The sequence below is a fragment of the Anas platyrhynchos genome, chromosome 28 (assembly GCF_047663525.1).
Source record: "Anas platyrhynchos isolate ZD024472 breed Pekin duck chromosome 28, IASCAAS_PekinDuck_T2T, whole genome shotgun sequence".
Taxonomy (NCBI): Eukaryota; Metazoa; Chordata; class Aves; order Anseriformes; family Anatidae; genus Anas; species Anas platyrhynchos.
This window is the reverse complement of record NC_092614.1, coordinates 1261681-1281056: the sequence shown is the minus strand read 5'-3', so window position 1 is coordinate 1281056 and position 19376 is coordinate 1261681. Positions and strand designations below refer to the sequence as shown.

The 19376-nt window shown below is 57.8% G+C and overlaps 3 protein-coding genes across 3 annotated transcripts; 1 reads left to right on the top strand and 2 right to left on the bottom strand.

Moving 5' to 3' along the window:
- The first annotated feature begins 274 nt into the window (after positions 1-274).
- Positions 275-9198, top strand: VAT1 (vesicle amine transport 1). Its single transcript, XM_027445516.3, has 6 exons — positions 275-948; positions 2267-2474; positions 2710-2880; positions 2963-3052; positions 4034-4275; positions 4776-9198. The coding sequence occupies exons 1-6, from the start codon at positions 589-591 to the stop codon at positions 4875-4877; spliced, it is 1173 nt and encodes a 390-aa protein (XP_027301317.2). The 5' UTR covers positions 275-588; the 3' UTR covers positions 4878-9198.
- Positions 8033-15776, bottom strand: LOC101790937 (uncharacterized). The gene is made up of 5 exons (XM_027445517.3): positions 15264-15776; positions 15014-15117; positions 11201-14122; positions 10675-10883; positions 8033-10267 (listed from the first exon to the last, which is right to left on the bottom strand). Exons 1-5 carry the CDS (start codon positions 15439-15441, stop codon positions 10198-10200), a joined length of 3483 nt encoding a protein of 1160 aa, XP_027301318.3. The 5' UTR covers positions 15442-15776; the 3' UTR covers positions 8033-10197.
- A 142-nt stretch (positions 15777-15918) lies between these two features.
- Positions 15919-18990, bottom strand: IFI35 (interferon induced protein 35). The gene is made up of 9 exons (XM_038168772.2): positions 18890-18990; positions 18674-18769; positions 18104-18259; positions 17691-17801; positions 17297-17441; positions 17030-17163; positions 16688-16877; positions 16358-16464; positions 15919-16169 (listed from the first exon to the last, which is right to left on the bottom strand). The coding sequence occupies exons 1-9, from the start codon at positions 18902-18904 to the stop codon at positions 15987-15989; spliced, it is 1137 nt and encodes a 378-aa protein (XP_038024700.2). The 5' UTR covers positions 18905-18990; the 3' UTR covers positions 15919-15986.
- Positions 18991-19376: the final 386 nt, after the last annotated feature.

The following is a 19376-nucleotide window of genomic DNA, read 5'->3' as shown; positions in this document are numbered from 1 at the left end:
GTGGTTTTTGGCAGAGCTGCTGCAGCCCCAGCCCCAGGGCACTTTGGGGTTTTAAGCCCCGAACCGCAGCCGCTGCACGGCCGCAACCGGGGCTTTGCCACCGGGGACCCTGCCCCGGGAGGGACCGGGGCGGCCCCGGGGACCGGCTGTAAGGCGGGGGGGGCGAACCGGGGCTGCGGCAAAGGGCGGAGGGGGCAGCACCGGGCTGCGGGGGGGCTGCAGGGATCGGGACCGGGACCTCGAGGGGGTAAAGGGGGACTGCAGGAACCGGGACCGGGACCTCGGGGGGGTGAAGAGAGGCTACCGGGACCGGCCCCGGGTCCGCAGTGGGGAAAGGGGGGGCTACCGGGACCGACCCCGGGACCTCGGGGGGGTGAAGTGGGGCTGCCAGAACCGGCACCGGGACCGCGGACAGCGCCTCCCCTCCAACCCCGGCCCGGTTGAACGGGGCCCCGCCGCTCCGCCCCCGCCCCCGGCCCGCCCCCCCGGGCCGCGCCCCGTTCTCCGGCTTTTCCCCGCCCGCCGCCGCCGCCGCCGCCGCCCCGGTCCCGATCCCGATCCCGCAGCTCGGCTCCGCTCCTCTCCGCCATGTCCACCGAGCCGGCCCCGGCCTCCGCAGCCCCCCCGGAGCAAACCCCCGAGCCTCCGGTGGCGACACCGGCGACAACGACGACGACGACGACGAGCGGCGGCGGGGAGCCCCCGGAGCACCGGGCGCTGGTGCTGACGGGTTTCGGTGGCTACGACAAGGTGAAGGTGCAGACACGGAGGGGCGGTGGCCCCCGAGCCGGGGAGGTGTCGGTGCGGGTCCGTGCCTGCGGCCTCAATTTCGCCGACCTGCTGGCCCGCCAGGGGCTCTACGACCGCCTGCCGCCGCCGCCCGTCTGCCCCGGGATGGAGTGCGCCGGGACCGTCTGCGCCCTGGGGGATGGAGTCAACGATCGCCAGGTGGGAGGGGGCCCGGCTCCGGTCCTTCCCTTCTCTTTTTTCCCTTTCCCTAAAGCCCCAACGGCTCCGGTTGTGTGCGAGGCCCCGGGAAGGGGTCCGGAGCTGCGGCATCGGTGGTGGGGCTGCGGTGGGGTGGGGAGGTTGGAGGGGGGGTCTCCCCTTGCCTCCCGTCTTCATTCATCACCTCCTGTCTCCCATCATCTCATCTCCCATCTCCCATCATCTCCCATCATCTGCCATTATCATCTCCCATCTCCCATCATCATCTCCCATCTCCCATCATCTCCCAGTGCCGCAGCCAGGATTTGCGCCCTGGGTGCCCACGAGAAGCATCCCAACCATCACCAAGGGGCTCCGGTTTGGGTTTTTGCCGGGTTCTGGCTGCTCACAGCGCATAAATCCTGCCCCGAAACCCTGCCCCAGGATTTGGGGTGGCGAGAGCATCGCTGCCGGTCTGCCCTCATGGGGCCTTGAGGCCCCTGGGAGGAGATCCTGTGCCGAAGGGGCTGAGCTTTGCACCAATAATGTCTTCTTGACGCTGAGCAGCACAAAGGGCTGAAGCATGACCGTGCTATTTCTGCCCGGCTCTGCTTCCTTTCGGACTACATGGACATACAAGGAAATGGCTCCAGCTTCTGACTAGGTGTCCAGCGTGCCCTAAGGGTGCTGAGCTCTGGGTGCTAGCAGCTGGCTGCCCACAATTTTGGGGTTTGTGGCCAGTGAGCCTCCGGCCGCTGCCTTTCTAGAAAGTCCCAGGGCAGAGCAGCTCGCCCCGGGTGTCCCAGAGCCTTGGGTCTCCGGGCTAGTGCAGTTACACCCCATCGAGATCCCTCTTGGATGCACAATTAGCAAAACAAAGTGCCTCAAAAAGCCTTGTTTGTTAGGGATGATCCCCTCCTCTCCAGGAAAACATCTCGGTTTATTGCAGCATGAATGCCAAACCCACACAACGAGGAGCCTTTCTGCTCGCTCCGTGGCTCTGCCTCTTGTCTGCTCGCCGCTGCGGCTCCCTGGGTCTTTGCCGTTCTCCTTCCCACTGCACGCTGAGCAGATGCTTCTTGCCCCGTGGGATAAGAGCAGCTTTTGGGGAAGCTTAGGCTTAAAGCTTTACCTAAAGCTTTTTTCCAGGGTAGATCCCATTGTTGAAGCATCGCCCCAAGCATCATGCCTGTTGGCAGGCAGATCCTGCTGCGGGGTAGCAGAAATAACCACAACAGCCAATGCTCAGCTAGGTCCTGCTGTAGCAAGACCAAGAGTAGGATGATTTCTGCTTGTTTTAAGCCTGTTTCACACCTCCTTGCTGTCTGTTTGGTTTTAGGTTGGCGATAAGGTGATGGTCCTGGCCAGGTCTGGGCTCTGGCAAGAGGTCGTGAACGTGCCAGCCGGGCAAACGTTCCCAATGCCCGAGGGAATGAGCTTCGAGGAAGCGGCTGCTCTCCTTGTCAACTACATCACTGCCTACATGATCCTGTTCGACTTTGGGAACCTGAGACCCAACCAGAGTGTCCTCATCCACATGGCTGCAGGTCAGTTATCCTCGCCAGCCCATGCTGAGGCTCCCGGCATCAGCGTGCGGCTTCTTCGCAGGGGCATGGGTCAAGCTGCAGAGAGCGGTGCTGGACCAGCAAAGCATCACCTGCAGTCCCATTTCCCAGTAGCCTGGGTCAATCCTCACCAGCACACACCACAAGCCTTCCTCCCGTCCAGGCAAAGCCTTCCTCCCATGTCTGCTTCTGAGTCTTTCTCTTTGCTGGTTTTCAGGTGGCGTGGGAACTGCTGCCATCCAGCTGTGCAAGACAGTAGAAAACGTCACCATTTTCGGCACAGCATCCGCTTCCAAGCACGACTCGCTGAAGGAGAGCGGGGTCGCCCACCCCATTGACTACAGGACGATGGATTATGCAGAGGAGGTCCGGAAAATCTCTCCCAAAGGTACCGTGTGCTGGAGGACTTCTCCAACAGCCCTCGCTCCTTTCAGGCACAAAGGCTTCCAGCTGCTCTCTGTTCCCTCTAGGTGTGGACATCGTCCTGGACCCCCTGGGCGGATCCGACACATCCAAAGCATTTCACCTCTTGAAGCCAATGGGCAAACTCATCACTTACGGTGAGTGTGAGCAGCCTGTCCCAGCCCCAGCTCTGGTGTGCGTCCGCTCTGCTCTGTTCCTGGGCGTGGGGCCACGAGGGAGCCTCACGGGTGCTGCCAGCCGCCTCTGTCATAGTTCTGGGGTTTTCACAAAGGTTTTTAGGATGCTTCGCCTGGGTGAGGCACTGACCTTTGTCCCGAGGGCTGCGGACACTGAGAGGCTCCAGCTCTCTTCCCTTCCATGGTGAGACCTCTCCCCGAGTATGAGCCAGTGCCCGCAGGGGAAGCTGGAATGTCCCCACGAGGAACCCTGGCACAGCTGCTTTGTCCAGGCTGATTAATGCTCAGCATTAATAGAGCCTTGCTTTTTTTTTTTTTTTTTTTTTTTTTTCCTTCTAGAGGATGTGTGGGTGATGAGGTTTGAGGCTACTGAATACTTATCCCTCCATTCCCCAGCCCTGAAACACTGCGATTTTGTCCCTGGAGACAAAGCCCTCACACAGCCCCCAGTGGGATTCCAGACACTTGTGGCAGTGTGCTGCCTCTGTCCTGGCCCTTGCAGCGTGTGGCTTCCCTGGGGGAGCCTGGCTGTAGGAGAGGGGGAATGCTGTCCCACCAGCCTGCCTGGGACTTGTAACCCCCTCTTGCCTCTGCCAGGGCTCCAGCCTAGCTGCACTGCTGCTGCCCTCCCAAGATTTATGGTCTGAATTTTTGGGTAGACCTGCGTGGTGCTGGGAGCCGATGATCCTTATGGGTCCCTTCCAACTCAGGATATTCTGTGATTCTATGACGTCTAGATTTTTGCAATATGCAGGTGCTGATGCTCCAAATCTTGAGCCCAAACTGGGGACCTGCTTTCACTGAAATTATTGGGCAGCTCCTGATGCAATCCAGTTCCCAGCACTGCCCCCAGCACCATATCCTGTGCTACCCTGGCTATTGCCCGAGCTGCCTCTTGTGTTGCGTTGACCCCAGTTCATCCGTGGCTTGTCTTCCCTTTAGGGGTAGCAAACCTGCTCACTGGGCAGAAGAAGAACCTCATGGCCATGGCCAAAACCTGGTGGAACCAATTCAGCATCAACGCCCTGCAGCTCCTACACCAAAACAAGGCAGTGTGCGGCTACCACCTCGGCTACATGGACGAAGAATACGAGCTCATCGGAGGAGTTGTAGCCAAGCTGATTAGCCTGTACAATCAAGGCAAGATCAAGCCCAAAATAGACTCTGTATGGCCCTTTGATCAGGTGAGTCGGAGCTGATATACGGACTGACAAAAAGCCCAGGGTGGTTGCTTTCTGCACGGGGCGCTCTGCTTGAGGCTGAGCGCCTTTTCCATGGGGGCTGAGCGGTTCCAACAGCCATCTGTCCTCAGATGTTCAGCGCCCTTTTAAGAGCTTAAAGTGGCTGGGCTCTTCTGCTCCGGTGCACGGAGCTGGGCAATGCCAGACAGCGTCCCCACGGAGCAGGGCAGGTGCTCAGCTGCACTCCGTGGGCAGCAGCAGCCGTGGAGGGATGGGGTTGTGCACCGGGCTGCGAACCACCCCGAGTCTGCCCCCTTTAATTACACCGACAGCTGGGGAGGTTGCTGCTGCCCCTCTGCAAGTGGAGGAGAGCCCAGGCAGAGAAGCACAATGCTGAAAATGGCTTTTTTTTTTCCAGCTGCAAGGGGGCTGTGGGGGTGCAGGAGGGGCATGGCTGCTCCGCGTGGGGGCTGCGGGTCTCACGGGGCTCCCCTCGTTTGCAGGTGGCAGATGCCATGAGGCAGATGCAAGAGAAGAAGAATGTTGGAAAGGTCATCCTGGTTCCCGAAGCACCCAAGGAAGAATCCAAAAAAGAGGAGAACTAAGGAGGAGAGCGATGTGTGCAGATTGTGAATTCATGGTTTAACTCCCTGCTCTCTTTGGGACCTGGAAATGGACAGATCAGTAGCTTCCTCCTTCACCAGTCCAAGAACATCGTGCTTAAAGTTCAGATGAGGTTTGCTTGCTCCCGTTGTGACTGACCCTTTACCAGATATGCCTCCTGCCCTAGCTCTCTGTTTTGAAGCCTGATTATTTCATACATCTCTCTAATCACTTGTTTCCATGCTGAAATCCCAAACTAATCCTATTTTTTTCCCCTGGCAGCACAGTCAAAGCTTCCGGGCAGTTGGTGATTAGCAGCTGCAGAGGCTGTCACTGTGAAGATGCAAAATGCTATAGGGACTGCCAAGCAGCTCCACAAAAACCCAGCCCACGTTGAAGCATTTGCACTGTCACCTTAGAGAAGCGTTTCAGTAGGAGAATGGGCAGACTGAGGATGTTTCTTAAACAGCCACAGGAGAAGCGTGGCTGCCCTAGTTTAATTCTAGCTCTGTCTGCCCCTCTGCTCACACTAACCCTGCTTTCTCCCCTCTGCTGGCCTCTAACACCAGTCAGATAGTAGCAGTTGCCTTTGCCTTGTAAATAACTCTGGAGTTTTGGAGTCTATACCATATTGCACTTAATTTGCAGTCACTTCTTCGTGCAGGCAACAAATAATCCAACAGCCCGGGCTGGTCTCTGAACACAGAGGAGAAGTTTCAGTTGGGTAACTTGATCTTGTCCATTTTCTGCTTCCAAACTGTACAGGGAGATCTAAACTGTGTCTGATTTTTTTAGAGACCATAAGGACTCAACTGTGTCTCGAATGACTGGAACAATTGATGTTGGCTCTGTGCTTTATTAATGTTGGGCTCCAAGTTGGTATTGTTAAGGCTAAACTTCACCCTCGTGTTTTGTATTTCCAAGGGCTGCAGGGTTGAATCAGACTTCAGCAAGATGGGAACAAATAAGCCCCTGTTAATGCTTGCTTTGTGCCGTGCCCTGTGCGCTGGGGAGAGCTGCAGTTTGGGAAGTGACTTGTGAGAACCACGGCTGCTGCACGGGGCTCGGCGCTGGCTCCTCGTGTGCCACATCACCCCGGGAGGCTGTCACTGAGTTACAAGTGTAGGTGGCAAAGTGTCCGGCTCTGTCAAGCCTCTTGGCTTGGGCATCTGGAACGGTTCAAATCACGCTTTCCCTTCTCTTCTAGCGAGCTCTTAAGACATCCTCTAACCACCTCTCACCTCGTGGGTCGGTGCTGCAGTAGGGTTTGACTCCTCTTCCCCTCTCAGGACCCTTCCAGCACTGAGGCTTTAGGAACTGCCTGGGGTTTCCTCCCAGACCAGCTCTCGGCTTCTCTTCCTCTTTTCTTTCTTCGTTATGTTTGGAAACGGAGCTGTGCAGACACCCAAGCCGTGTTCTGTGAGCACTCCGTGTCCTGGGTGGTGCCCCCGCTTCCTGCCCTGCCCAGCCCCGAGTGACCGTGGTGCTGCTGGAGCTTGCTTCAGCAGCCGGAGGCTTTGCCACGACTTGTAGGTCCTGCAGGGCTTTAGGCTCCATTTGGGATTTTAAAAGGTAAGCCAGAGGGCACCGAGGAGAGCTGCCTGTTGTCGGTGAGCTCAGGCTCCAGGAGCAAAGGCTGGCTGCTCCGTGTCCCGCTTATCCCGACTCCAGAGAAGGAAGGAGCAAAGGGACCCATTTGGGAAGCCCCTCGGCTGCTGGAGAGCAAACACTGGCAGGGAGCGAGGGGTCCTGGGCAGGTTCAGTGTTCCTGGGTTCCTGGGCATCTTCCTCTGCCTGCTCTTCCTCCCCACCAGTGCTCCTCGCTGGCAGTGCAGCTTGTTTTCAGGTGCTTGGGCTCAGTCCCTTGGTCCAGTGCATATTAAAAACGTGGAGGCAGAGACCCCAGGGGACTCTCTTTGGCTGGCTTTAAGACAACCCCGTTCCCTCTGGCCTTGGGGAAGGGCAGGAGCCCAGGCACAGGCGCTTGTTCCACCCCTTGCAGGTGATAAGCGAACTCCACAGGCACGGTGGCACAAAATTCAGAAGCACAACTTAAAACCTTTCTGAATCCCAAATCTTGCTGCTGCTCCTTTCAACCTGCCCCTCTCATGCTAATCTAGATCCAATCCAACAGTGTCTAATGCTGCTTTACCAGGTCTGCCAACACAACGGCTGGCTAAATTGCTGCAGTGGGAAGTCTGGACCTGTTCCTCCGTGAAACCCGACTTCACCTTGATGAGAGCAGCGTGTTCGAAGGGCACACCACGCTGCAGATCTGCAGGTCCTGCACGGCTGTAAAGGGGAAAGCTGTCAAATTGTGGTTTACTGTAACGTCCTCTCCTTGCTTTACTTTCAGCCAAGAGCGTGCTCAGTGCCTTACTTGGATGGCCTTGGATTAAGGCAACACAGCAAGGGCTTCACGGCCCGCTCCCTCCCGACAGAATGTGGAGGAGGAGGGTGGGAGTTTTGCAGCTTGCTGTAGGGCTGCTCTGCCTTGCTGCCTTGCGATACACCACGGAGCAGAATCTCGGTGCCTTCTTCTGTGTGCCCGTAAGGACTGGGAAGTCACCGGAGCCTTTTCTCTTCTGGCCTTTCAAAGTATTGCCAAAAAAAAAAAAAAAAACCATACCTGTTATGATCCTTGCTAGCTCTGTTTCGTGAACACCGGTGTTGTAGTGTGGCTTAGTGTGAACGTGACGCTCCCTTTGCCCGTGTCACGGGCTGTGCAGGGCTCTCCTGGACGCCTGTGCCTCCTGCAGCCAAAATTGCTGCTCTAAAGCAGCCGCAGAGGTCTCCCCCGGGTGCCCATTTGGCTCAGAGCCGGGTCCTCGAGCCAGGCTTTATCAGCTGGCACTGCCTTGGCTTCCTGGAAACAATCAGGGCTCCTTATGCTCGTAGGGGAGCTGCTAATGTATTTTCTACCTGCGAATTCCTGAAGCTCTTATCAGGGTGTGAGTGCTAAGCAATTGCTATGGCCTTCTGGTAGAGTTTAGCACCATTTTGTGTCCCTCAGTAGCAACAATGTTTTCTACAGAAAGACCAAGATTAAATGTAACCTTGCTCTTCACTGCCTCACTGATTAATGCTCTGTGGTTTTCTTTTTTCTTGTTTGTTTGTTTTTAGTAGTAGTCTTTATTTTTTCTTTTTTCTTTCTTTCTTTCTTTTTTTTTTTTTTTTTTTTTTTTTTTTTTTTTTAATGGATAAGCATTTTATGGGCCAATAACCTGTGCAAAACAACTTCAAGTGTCTTAATGCATTAAAGCTAACCAGCAGGTTTATATACTAAGGACCAAAGCAAAACCAAACAAACAAAAACCTAGGCTGAAAAATCGTTCCACTGAATGTTGCTTAACTGTTTAGGGCAAAAAAAAATATAAAAAAATAGAAGTCATACTATCAAGGAAATTGGAGTTTACTGTGCTTAGATTGTGTGTGCCGTTCCTGCAATCAGAAGTGCAATTCAATGTTTATTTACTGCTTGTCTGACCCAAAGGTTGTGCCATGAGGAGAAGAGTCCAGGCAAAAAAAATGTGAGTAATGAGGACTGAAGTGCAGGACAGGCTCCCCTGGTTCTGGCAGGGATGCCTGTCCACGTGCCACTCCAATGTCCTTGCTGTAGTCGCCTTCCCAGACTGATATTTTCGGTCCTGGGGGAAAAATGCAACTCCTTTGCTATCACCAGGCAGCTTCTGTCACATTTCTGACTTTCCGTTTCTCTCAAGCTCGTGTTGCATGTGAAGGGTAGAAGAAGGAAAGCAGCTTGCACGGAGAAGCATGACCCCTGCTAAGTGCTTTCGGGGGGGGGGGGTGAGGAGCTTAGCTGTTTATTTCATTTTGGCCACCTGTATTAAACTAAAAGTGAGTGACTAGTGACAAGAGAGAGGCAGCGTGAGCCTCAGGCTTTAATCAGTGCAGGATGCTGGCCACTCTCAGCTGCTATCATAGGTGTAAAACCACTGTTGCCTAATGAAGTCTCTGGTGTGTGAAGCCCTGGTGATGGCAAAGTGTGGCTGGCAAGTAGTGCATGAGCGTGATGGGAAAGGCATTAGACTCTGAGCCTCTTACAACATATGGTCTGGTCTGTACTGTCTGAGTTGTGTTGATTTGCAGATCTGTGATACGAGTGATGCTCACCCTACAGACACTTGGAAAAATCTTTTGTTTAAAAAAAATATATTCCGCTTTGTGCGTGTAACCAAGTTGGACAGAAAGCAAGTGTGCCAATGCTGTTTACATGACTATAATGTGTAATGCTCCTCTGTCTAATGTTACCATATGCCTTATGTGTTTCAAATGTTAATTAAAAGCATAACAAAACTCTCACTGGTATGCTGCTCAGTCTTCTGCCAGAACGATCCTTCTGTCCTCAGCTCAGCCTCTGCAGCCCTTGCATTACCCCTGCATGCACTAAGTGGGTGGGTGCGTTCAGTTTACAGATCCCAGCAGCTCTTCCAGAGCTGCCTCTGCTCTCAAGGACAACTGTTAATCATGGCCTCGAGTGTTGCATCACTCCTGTAACACCCTGTTCTGCAGGGCAGCTACAGTGCTTGCAAAGTCCCTGGCTGATCTCTGCACTTTAGTCTGTGGTGGGGGGTCTCTGGAACCAGCTGAGATTAAAATGGGCTCTCAGGGTGACAGTAAGACAAGGTGTGGACAACCACGACTGAAAATGTGGGAATAAATCTTGTTTATTTTTGTTTCTCCACCTGGAGGCTGTCCATGCCTGTATATTGTCAGGGGAAGCAGCTGTCCGAGGAGCTGAAACGCGTTAGTACCCCCTCCAAGAGAGCATAAGGCTTCCTGCTGTCCTCAGAGCAGGTGCTGGGGAGGGGCTGTAACTCAAAGCTGTCTGCTGGAGGGCTGAAATGTCTACATTAACATCTGAAATTAATGATAGCTCGGCTCTGGCACAGGCTCAGGAGGTGGCTGACCTGGAGCCTGCCTGCAGTGGCAAGAGGGGGAACAGATTTACAGAAGGTGGGGCTGGAATACAAGCAGGCTCCTGCCCAGGCTTGGTTTATTGGCACCCTGTCAAAAGCTGAGCTGGGGCTCAGCCTGGATCTGGTGTTGGAACAAGCTGGTCGTTAACTGGCTGGTGCAGATAAGCAGCCAGCAGGAGCTGGAGTTCTGGGGACGCTCAGGCTCTGGGGGATGGAGGGGCTGCTGTAGCTAACGTGCAGGTTTCTGGCTACCTCCGGGGATGCAATGAGCTCCTTGGACAAGCACCTGCTTTTTCCTGAGCCGTGTTGAGCTGTGGTTTTTGTCAACTGGGACGGGAGGTGAAGCGAAGGCACGGGATGCAGCTGCTCACAGCGGGGAGTCTCACTCGATGCCCAAATTCTTCAAAATTGTGCAAACCTTGTGGAGATACTGGGCATCTGGATAGCCGTCCCTGTGGGGCAGAAAGGGAAGTGGTGTAAATCCTGCTGATGGTGCTAAAACCGCCGAGGGCAGCAGCAGTTTATTTTGGCCCCATCCTCTCAACAGGGGGGGGCTGAGGGTGGAAATCCTGCTCCCTGGGAGCTGCAAGGAGCTGCCCCTTGCTGCTGCCTGCACGCAGAGCTGGCTGCAGAGAGCTGCCAGGGCAAAAGGCAAGAAAATCCTAAGGGAACCAGAAATCTTGGCCACGGGGGGGGGGGGGGTTATGGGTGTGGGGTGGGTAAGGGCTTTGTACCACCTCTGGTGCTGTGGGAGCCTGGAGGAGCACCCAGCTCCAAGGGTTTGCTCAGCTGGGGCCAGTGTTTTTCCTCCTCTGATTGCTAAGGAAAAGCTGGGGGCTTGGGATGACCACGGCCATACCTGGCTTTGCTTCCATTCCAGGAGGTTTTGTGAGGGATAAGGCCCCACGTCACTCTTTCTTCTCCATCGCAGGACTTTATCCGGAACGTCAGCCCTTGCTCAAATGCTTTCTTCAGCAGCACTGCTGTCTTCTGCCCTTCCTTGTTGTCAGGAAGGAAGGCGATGAAACATCCCCCTTTGTAAGGCTGTCCTGGATGGGGGTGACCAACCTTAGAACAAGACGAAAACATTATAAACAACCACGGGTCTGGCTTCTGAGAGTGTCCAGCTTGAAAACACACAGCTACCTGTGGGCCCCGTGGGGTGCGAGGTGCTTGGACCACTTAAGAGCTCACACGTTCTTCCGAAGCAGCAAGCAGCTCCCAAACCTCGTGTGATATTTTGCCTTTCCCGGGGCAATACCCCTGCTTCTTTGCACGTGGGGCATGGAGATGGAGCTGCCCCTCTCCTCCTCCTCCCCACACCCCCAAGAACTCAGTGCACAGCCCGCAGCAGGCCAGGCAGACCCTTGTGGTGGGCTACCTACCCCTTGCACGCCGTCGGGGATGGTGTAAGTAAGCTGGAGCGTCAGGTCCCGGTAGTAGCCAGGCAAGCTCTGAGACACGGAGGAGATCTTGAAGGTCCCTGGGACTTTGCAGCTTGGGGCAACCGAGGAGGAACCACAGCAAGCTGGCTGCTCTGCTGCAAAACACGTCCTGCACAAGGTGTGCCCACAGGGCGCCGGGCAGGTCACACTTGAGTCCTGGCAAGCATCGCACCAGCCCAAGGGGCTCTTGCTGCTTTCCTGGCCAGGGCTGGGGCCTCTTTTCTGCAGTGTTGAGGGTTCAGACTCCTCCTGGGTGCTGTTCCTGCTCGAACTGCTCCTTTCTTGGCCTCTTGGCTCCGCTGTGGGTGACTGTTCGGCCGCAGCCTGGGGCGGTTCAGGAGCTGCAGCCCCGTAGTGCCAGGTGGGCAGGGAGCGAGGTGCACCCTCGGCTGTGGGAATTGGTGACCGCAGCTGGCCCCCGGCGTCGCTGTGACCTCCTCTGCTCCTGTCTCTCGCAAACTGGAATTTGTCTGGCAAGACCTGCTTTAGCCGCGCAATGTCAGGTTCCCCTGGTGACAGTTTGGCCTTCGGCTGTTCCTGGGGCTCCCTCGGAGCACCAGGACTTGAGTTGTCCACCACGGGAGGGCTGAGAAGGCCGCTTCCTCCTTGCACAGCCCCAGGATCAACGCGGTCGTTGGCCTCCTCCTGTCCCGCTGCTTGCAGGTACCTCCAAGGACTCGGGGACCTCTTTTCCTTGGCCTCCGGCAGCTTGAAAGCCCTGAGCACCTCCGAGTGCTCTGCTTTATCTCTAATGTCCAGGAGCTGCAGGCCCAGCTGCAGGGACTCCAGGCTGTCGGGAAGGGCTGCCCCCAGCACGGTGTCCTGGCTTCTGCTGGGCTGGACAGCACCGGGGTGCCCCGGGCTCGAAGCTCTCTCTGCTCCTGGAGACAAGGATGAAGACTTCAGAGCACAGAGCCTCCTGGAAGAAAACACCTGGAAGGCCTCAGTCACTCCTGGCAGCATCTCCTTTGGGCAGGCGAGACAGAGCTTGTACTTGTCTTTGTTGAGCCCAACCTGCAGGGAACTGCCTCGCAGGAGGCTGCACAGCTCACTCAGGGCATCGTCATCCGGCCCTTCGACAGCAAGCTCGGAGTAGCTCATGATCTGACACACAAGGTCGGGACACCTCTGCACAAGAGTTTCCACTTTCCATTTCACCTGGAGAAGCTTGGTCCTGTCCTCTGCCTGCAACGACAGCACCGTGCAGTCCCCGGTAGAGCGTTCGGAGATCTGCACACCTGCACTCCTGCACAACTCCTCGATAGCAGAGCAGTTCACGTCCTTCAGGTAAGACCACTGCAGAGAGTCCAGGCTCATTTCTTCACTCACCCTATTGCCTCCACTGCCTGCCCTGACGGTGTCTTGGGGCTTGTTGCTTTCCTTTGGCTTTGGCAGCGAGAAGCTGTTGGAGCGTCGCAGCACAGGTCTGGATTCAGAGGGTTTGGAGTCGAAAGCAGAAGAGCTCCTTGTGGTGTCAAAGAGGCTCAGAGACCGAAAGGTACTAGAGGTGTCAGCAAGGGAACAGTGCTTGGTGGGATCGGAGCCTTTGGAGTCCCCAGGGTGCTGCAAAGCGCTGTTTTCTTTGCCCACAAAGGCAGACAGACTCTTGTGTCTTGCAAGCCTGGCACCTCCTTTCACACGGTCCTGTTCTTTGGGGTCATTCTGCTGAGACTCTGCTGCTGCTGACCCCAAAACCAGTGTGGAGACACGAGGCTGGTACAGCTGGGTTGGTGTTTTGGGGTCACTGGGACCCAGAGCATGTGTCTCAGATGAGTTTTTCTCAGAAAGCTGCACCTGCCCCACTGGAGGAGAGTCCCGGCTCGGCAAGAGGCCCTGGCCAGCCTGAGACCTGCCAGTTTTCAGAGCGCTGAAGTTGGCAGCCAGCTTGTGCTCAGCTTTCCCTTCTGGCCTGCCTGGGCTCAGTTTTGGGGACGAGGTGTCCACAGGAGCTTTGGGTTTGTGCCCTGCAGCCTCTGTGGCGTGGGACACTGCTGGCCGGGAGGGCTGGGAGCTGCTGAGCATGACAACCGTCTGCGGGGTGCTTCTGGCGCTGAAGTGCTGGATGTACTGCTTGGCCTGCGAGACGTCAACAAGGTTTCCAATGAGGTAAAGCTGCTTCCCATCCTCGTGGCAAAGCAACAAGGGGAACACCTCCCGCAGCTCACGTGTCAGAGCCCCGAGTGCCTGGCTATCCATATCCAGTCCCCGCTTTGAGATCTTCTCCTTACGCAAGCTCACTTCCAGTTGCTGGTAGAGCTGCTGCAGGGCCAGGTGAGCCTGTCGCAAGGCGTCCGTGTCCCCAGATGTCCCCGGGGATGGCTGGAGGTACAGTATGGTGATATCATCGTTGCTGATGTCCACCACATCCACGCAATGCTGCCGCAGCACACCTTGGTACTCGGCAGCACAGAGCCTCTGCATGTACAAGTAAATGTCCGAGTCCATCACGAGGGAAAAGTCCTCCAGCTGTCCCACAGCTTCCCCATCCACTGGGCCTCGAGGTGACGGGCCTCCAGCTGCCCCTTCGCTCCCGTGGTCCCAGCGTGACAGCGCTGTGGTCTTCAGTGCTGACCCAGTGGAGGGAGGCACTTGCTGGTGATCGTGCATTTTGGTGTCTTTGGCCACGTGGCTGGATCCCGGAGGCAGGGTCGCTCCAGCTGCTTGGCTCTTGAGGTTCAGGCTGCCCAGCAGGTCTCTGCTGAAGGCCTGAACCTCGGTGAATGGTCCCTCGACTCTGCAACGCGTGTTCTTGTGGTCAAAGTCGAGCTGCACGCTGCTGTGGCCTTTCTGCAGGTTCTTCAGGAGGGTTTTGCCAGCGGGCAGCTTGCTGTAGTCAACCACCATGGAAGCGCATACAAAGATCTGCAGGTAGACAGCAAGGGAGTAAGAAAGCAAGGACCAAAAATAAACCCCCTCCAAGGCACGGGGGAAGGCAAATGCACCTGGCTCTTGCCACAGGCCCTGCGTCTGCCACCCCTCTCTCTCAGCATCCTGCTTTCAGGCTCAGCGGGAGCACAGCACAGGCAGAACCGAAGGCTTTGTGCAAACAAGGAATGCAAAGGGCAAAGCGCAGATACGCAGCCCCATTTCTACACACTGGCAGCTCTGCAAACAGCCCACGACCAAGAAATCCACTCTCCCTTCTGCATCTGAAATACCTCTTCCCTCTCGCTCTCCCCGTGCTCCAGCTGTAGTGCTTCTGACACCACAGGTTTGTGGAAAGGCCTCCAATGCCAGGCTAATGGCCACACTCTCATTTTCATCACTCAGATGTGAAGATATCACATGGGGAAGAAGACACAAGAAATTTCCAGTGCCTCCTAGACACCAGCGTGTCTGTCTCCTAATCTCTCCTGAGAGGGAGAGGAAAAATACCCTGTGCGTGTCCAGCTAATGACACAGTGTCCAGCTAATGGCAGAGCCACAGCATTAACAGAATCCCCCTGTGGGCCACCAGATGGGCTGGGGAAAATCACCCCTCCCCTCCAGTCTAATTATTCTCCCTTGCTGTGACAGGCACAAATACCAAATGACCAAGTGCAAAGCCTGCTTGGCTGTCCCCGCCGTTATCAGCGTGAAAAAAAAAATAAATAAGAATCCTCATTTGAATATGAATAAACATGAAATCCAATTAAGATTAAAGGAGGGTGCAAGCTCTCCCTTCCAGGCACAGAAGCCTGTCTGGGAGCCAGCTGGGGCTGTCGCAGCCACGCGCGGAGCCCCCGCGGGCAGGAGCTCCCTGCCCCTCGCTACCTCGTCGGGGCTCAGCTCCACCACGTGCGCCGTCACCTCCAGGGGATATTTCTTCCCCCCGATGGCCAGGACGTGATTCTTCGTCTTCAGGATCCTCTGGGCCACTGCGTGGGGGGAAAAAAAAAAACAGGCACCGGCATCGCTCTTGGCCTTGTTTCGGTTCTGTATGGCCGGGACGAGGCGGGGGAGGACAGGGCGAGGTGTTGGGGTGCGGGCAGAGCCCCAGCCCCCCCGGGACCCCCACCGTTACCTGCCAAAGCCTCGAAGGTGATGAGGGCACATGCCCGCGCCCCCGGCAGCACCTGGACGTCGGCGATCTCCCCGCCGCCGTTCCGGGAGCGCAGGAAATGGATGGTGAGCTTGTCGGCCACCCTGTCGGGGGGCAGGTCGGTGGGGATGCCCCGCACCTCCACCGTGTGGCCTGCCATGCCCCCGGCGAGGCGGCACCGGGTACCGGGCACCCCTCAGAGCCTCTCCTCTCCCACCGGGTCCGTTCCGCCGCTGCCCGAGCCCCCGGGGCCGGTCGTGCCCGTTCCTTTCCTCCCGACCGCCGGTGCCGCCGCCCCAGCTCCGCGCAGCTCCGCGCAGCTCGGTCCCGGTAACCTACGGCCCGGCTCGGGCCCCACGGCAGCCACCGGGAAACGAAAGCGAAAGCGGGGCCGCCCCGCCTCGGCCGGCACCGCCCCCGGGCACAACGAACCCCGGGCGGCTGCGGAACGGAACGGAACGGCCCCGGCCCGGTGCCCCCGTGGCTCTTCCACCATCCCCATCCCCATCCCCGTCCCCATCCCCATCCCCGTCCCCGTCCCCATCCCCATCCCGTCCCCATCCCCATCCCCATCCCCGCTCCCGTCCCTATTCCCATCACGTCCCCGTCCCCATCCCCAGCACGACACACACGGAGCTCCCCGCAGGCACTTTTAATATTAAATTCACTCGTTTCACGCCCCGGCGGTGCTCACGGGTAGCCCAGCTACTCGCCGAACACAGCCACCGCCCGGCGCCCCGCCGGCACGTAGCCCAAGGTGTCCACCTCTCCCCCGCCACGGCTCTCCTTCTGGAAGTGGATCTCCAGAGCATCCCTCATGGGCTCCTCGGCCAGCACGTCGGGGATCCCCGACAGCAGGACGGTCCTGGCGCAGCGGGAGGGCTGGAACTGGGGAGAGAACAGGGCTGGGCTGCAGCAGCCCCGGGCTGCGAGGCCCCGAGGGGAGGCAGAACCCTAAAAGGGGGCAAAACCCTACAAAAAATTCACCCCCCGGGGCTGCACGGCGCTGCGGGGGGCAGAGCTCCACGAGCCCCCAGCCTGCAGGTGCTGTTTCACAGCGGGGTGCGTGGTCTTACCTGGATGTTAGTGACCTCTCCTCTCATGTAGGGCGATATTTTGAGCTTGTATTTTGCTTTCCCGATAGGAACCTGGACTTGCCCTCTAGCGATGAGCTGCTCAGCCACTGCAGATGGAGAGAAAAGCCCTGAGCTCCCCACGCCCCCGCTGAACTCTTGGTTACGTTCCTGGCACGGACGCCACGACTGGAACTGCCCAGCTCCAACTCTCCCATCCCCGTTCCGCAGAGCCTCAGCTCTGTCTGCTCTCAGGAGACAACCAGTGCCCCCCTGAGCTGGCTGCATCGCTCCCCTCTTGCTGGCAGCCTGAGCTCCGTGCTCCCCACGCACCTCCATCGTGCACGAAGGTCAGCACCACCTGGCCACAGTCGTCCAGGAACTCCCTGCTCTCCACCTCGCTGCCCCCATTCTTCGTCTTGCTGAAGAAGAGCTCCAGCTTGTCCAGCAGGATGTCCTCGGGGATGACCCGGCTGGGCAGACCGGACACCAGGATGCTCTTGCTGCTCCGAGCGAGCCCGATCTGCGAGCAGCACGGGCCGGTCAGAGCCCCAGCAGGGCAGAGCTCAGGGAGCAGAAACAAAGCTGCAGCACGGACGTGCTGGGCTGAGCTGGTAGCAGTGACCCAGCCCAGGAATTGGGAGCAGGACGCAGCTGCAGGCCCTGGGGATGTACCTCCAGGGCGGATGGCAGCAGCACGTCCACCGGGCTCGCCTGCACTCGCATTCGGCAGCGGTCAGGCTCCTCCAGGCTCTCCCCGTTGCTCAGCTCCACCGTGTGCTCCTTCACCTCGATCACCCTCTGGGCCACTGCGGAAAGGGAAAGCCCTCAGCCTGGTGGCTCAGCAGGACGGGGCACGGAGCAGCAAACGCCTTGGGGAAAGGGCGTAGCTTTGCACGGGGCTGGCTTTGCTGCCCGTGGCAGCGCTCTTCTCGCTCTTACCTTCTGCTTTCTCAAAGGTGATGAGAGCTGAGCCGCCCTGCAGAGGGTAGCGGATCAGCGGGGTGAGCATCAGCTTGTTCATGTCCTCCTTGTCTGTCACAAGTCCCTTAAACACCAGGTTCCTCTCTGGCAGGGCAGGCAACATCTAGGTTAGAGCACACAGCGGCTGGAGGAGACTGCACCCCGCACGGGGCCTGGCCCAATCCACGGATGAGAAGCAAGCTGGCGGCTCAGAACAACCGGCTGGCAAGCCTTAGCAGGGTCTCTCCTGGGGTCCAGCTGTGCCCAGAGCCCCAAAGCCACCTCTCATGGCACTGGCAGAGCAGCAGCACACTGCCCAGCTGCGTTTACCAGCAGCCTGGCTCGCACCCCTCACCCACACACACTCCGTTACCATCATCGGATCCTCCCAGCCCTTCTTCCTCATTTCTTCCAGTTTCTCCTCCAACATCTCCTTCTCCTGCTTCAGTCCGCTCTTCTCCTCCTTTGCTAAAAAAATTTCGGACTGGAAGGAAAGGAACAGGGAGCAGTAAGGGAACCACCACGAAGCCCAGCGCTACGCTGCTCTCTCATCCAAGTGCTCGGACTCAGCTCCAACCACGCCACTTTTCTTCTCGGCTCCCTGCAGCCCTGCCACAGCTCCCAGCTTTCTACTGCAGCCCATCCTCCTGCCACCCCAGTATGAACTCATTTTCCCCCCCGTGCTGCTCCACAAACCCCCTGTTGCGTCCCAGTCCCCGCAGAGCTGCGAGCCCGGCCGCCTGCTGCAACCTTCCCAAGCCCGAGACAATTCCTCCGAGCACTCACCTGGAGTGATTGGATTAGATCTTCCAGAGGATTGCGCTGCTGGATATTTTCCTGAATGAGCTCTATCGTGTTCTTCACCTGTTGTATCCTTTGCTCTGTCTCTTCTTTTTCCTTTTGTAGCGCGGCGTTTTCTTGCTCCACAGCACTACAAAGCTCCTGTGCCAGAGGGACCATCAGAAATGGGCACCCTGCCGACCCCACTGCGCGTCCAACCCCAAGCACAGCCCCGCAGCCCGGTTCTCATCCACGTGAACACCCCCTCTCCACCGCTCCTGCCTCTCGCGGAGCATTTTGACAGATCACACTCCTTGGAAAAACCAACTCCAGAAATCTGCTGGTGGCTCGATGCAGGGAGCTTGCAAGGAGACGGGGGGGAAAAGTCGCCACCAAAAAACCTGAGCACCCAGCGATCCCCAGGGCCTGGGGCACTTTTGGGGGGGCAACAAGCTCCAAGGAGCAGTAGCTCTAACCCGGGGAGGCCGGGGGGGTTCTGGGCTGGTGGTGGCAGAGCCCTGGATCCGACCCGACCCCCCTCATCCCTCAGGGACCGCTCCCCGAGCCGGACCGCACCTTGTAGCGCTCGATCTCCTGCCGGACCTGCTCGGGGGTCATCTCCGAGCCGCCGTCCTGCAGGCCCTGGGGGCCTTCCAGCCGCACGAAGGAGCTCTGGAGGACGAGGAGGGGTCAGAACCGCGCTCCCCGAGCCCCCCGGACCCTTCCTCTCCCCTCCCACCGCCCGGTCCCGGGGCTCGGCCCGGCCCCGGGAGCCCCGCACGGAGCCGTCACCTCCTCCGAGTCCATGGCAAAAGGGCGGCGGGGCCGGACCCACCGGCACCCCGGGAGCCCTCCCCCGCCCGCCCCCGCCGCTTTCGCTTTCGTTTCCTCAGCCCGGCTCCGCCTCCGGGGCTGTCCCGGTGAGCCTGAGCCCGGCCAGGGAGGGGTTCAAGCCCTGGGGATGGCCTTGCTCGGCAGGTAGCCTGCAGAGATGGCCAAAAAAATGTTGTAGTGGGCTCCTGGCACCGCTCCATGCTCAGGAGAAGCAAAGGCAGCAGCTGGAATTCACCATTCCTCTCCCCACTGCGAGTTGGAGAAGGAATTCGCCCTCTTAGGGAAGAGCTGAGTTTTGGGGGGTGAGACCTTTCAACAGCAGCAGGGACAGAACATAAATCCTGATTCAGCAGCAGAAAAGAGGGGAAAAGGTCATCTCCTACTGAGAAGGGCCGAGGATTGTCCTGCAGACAGCTCAGCTCAGCTTCAAAGCCTGAAATGCTCC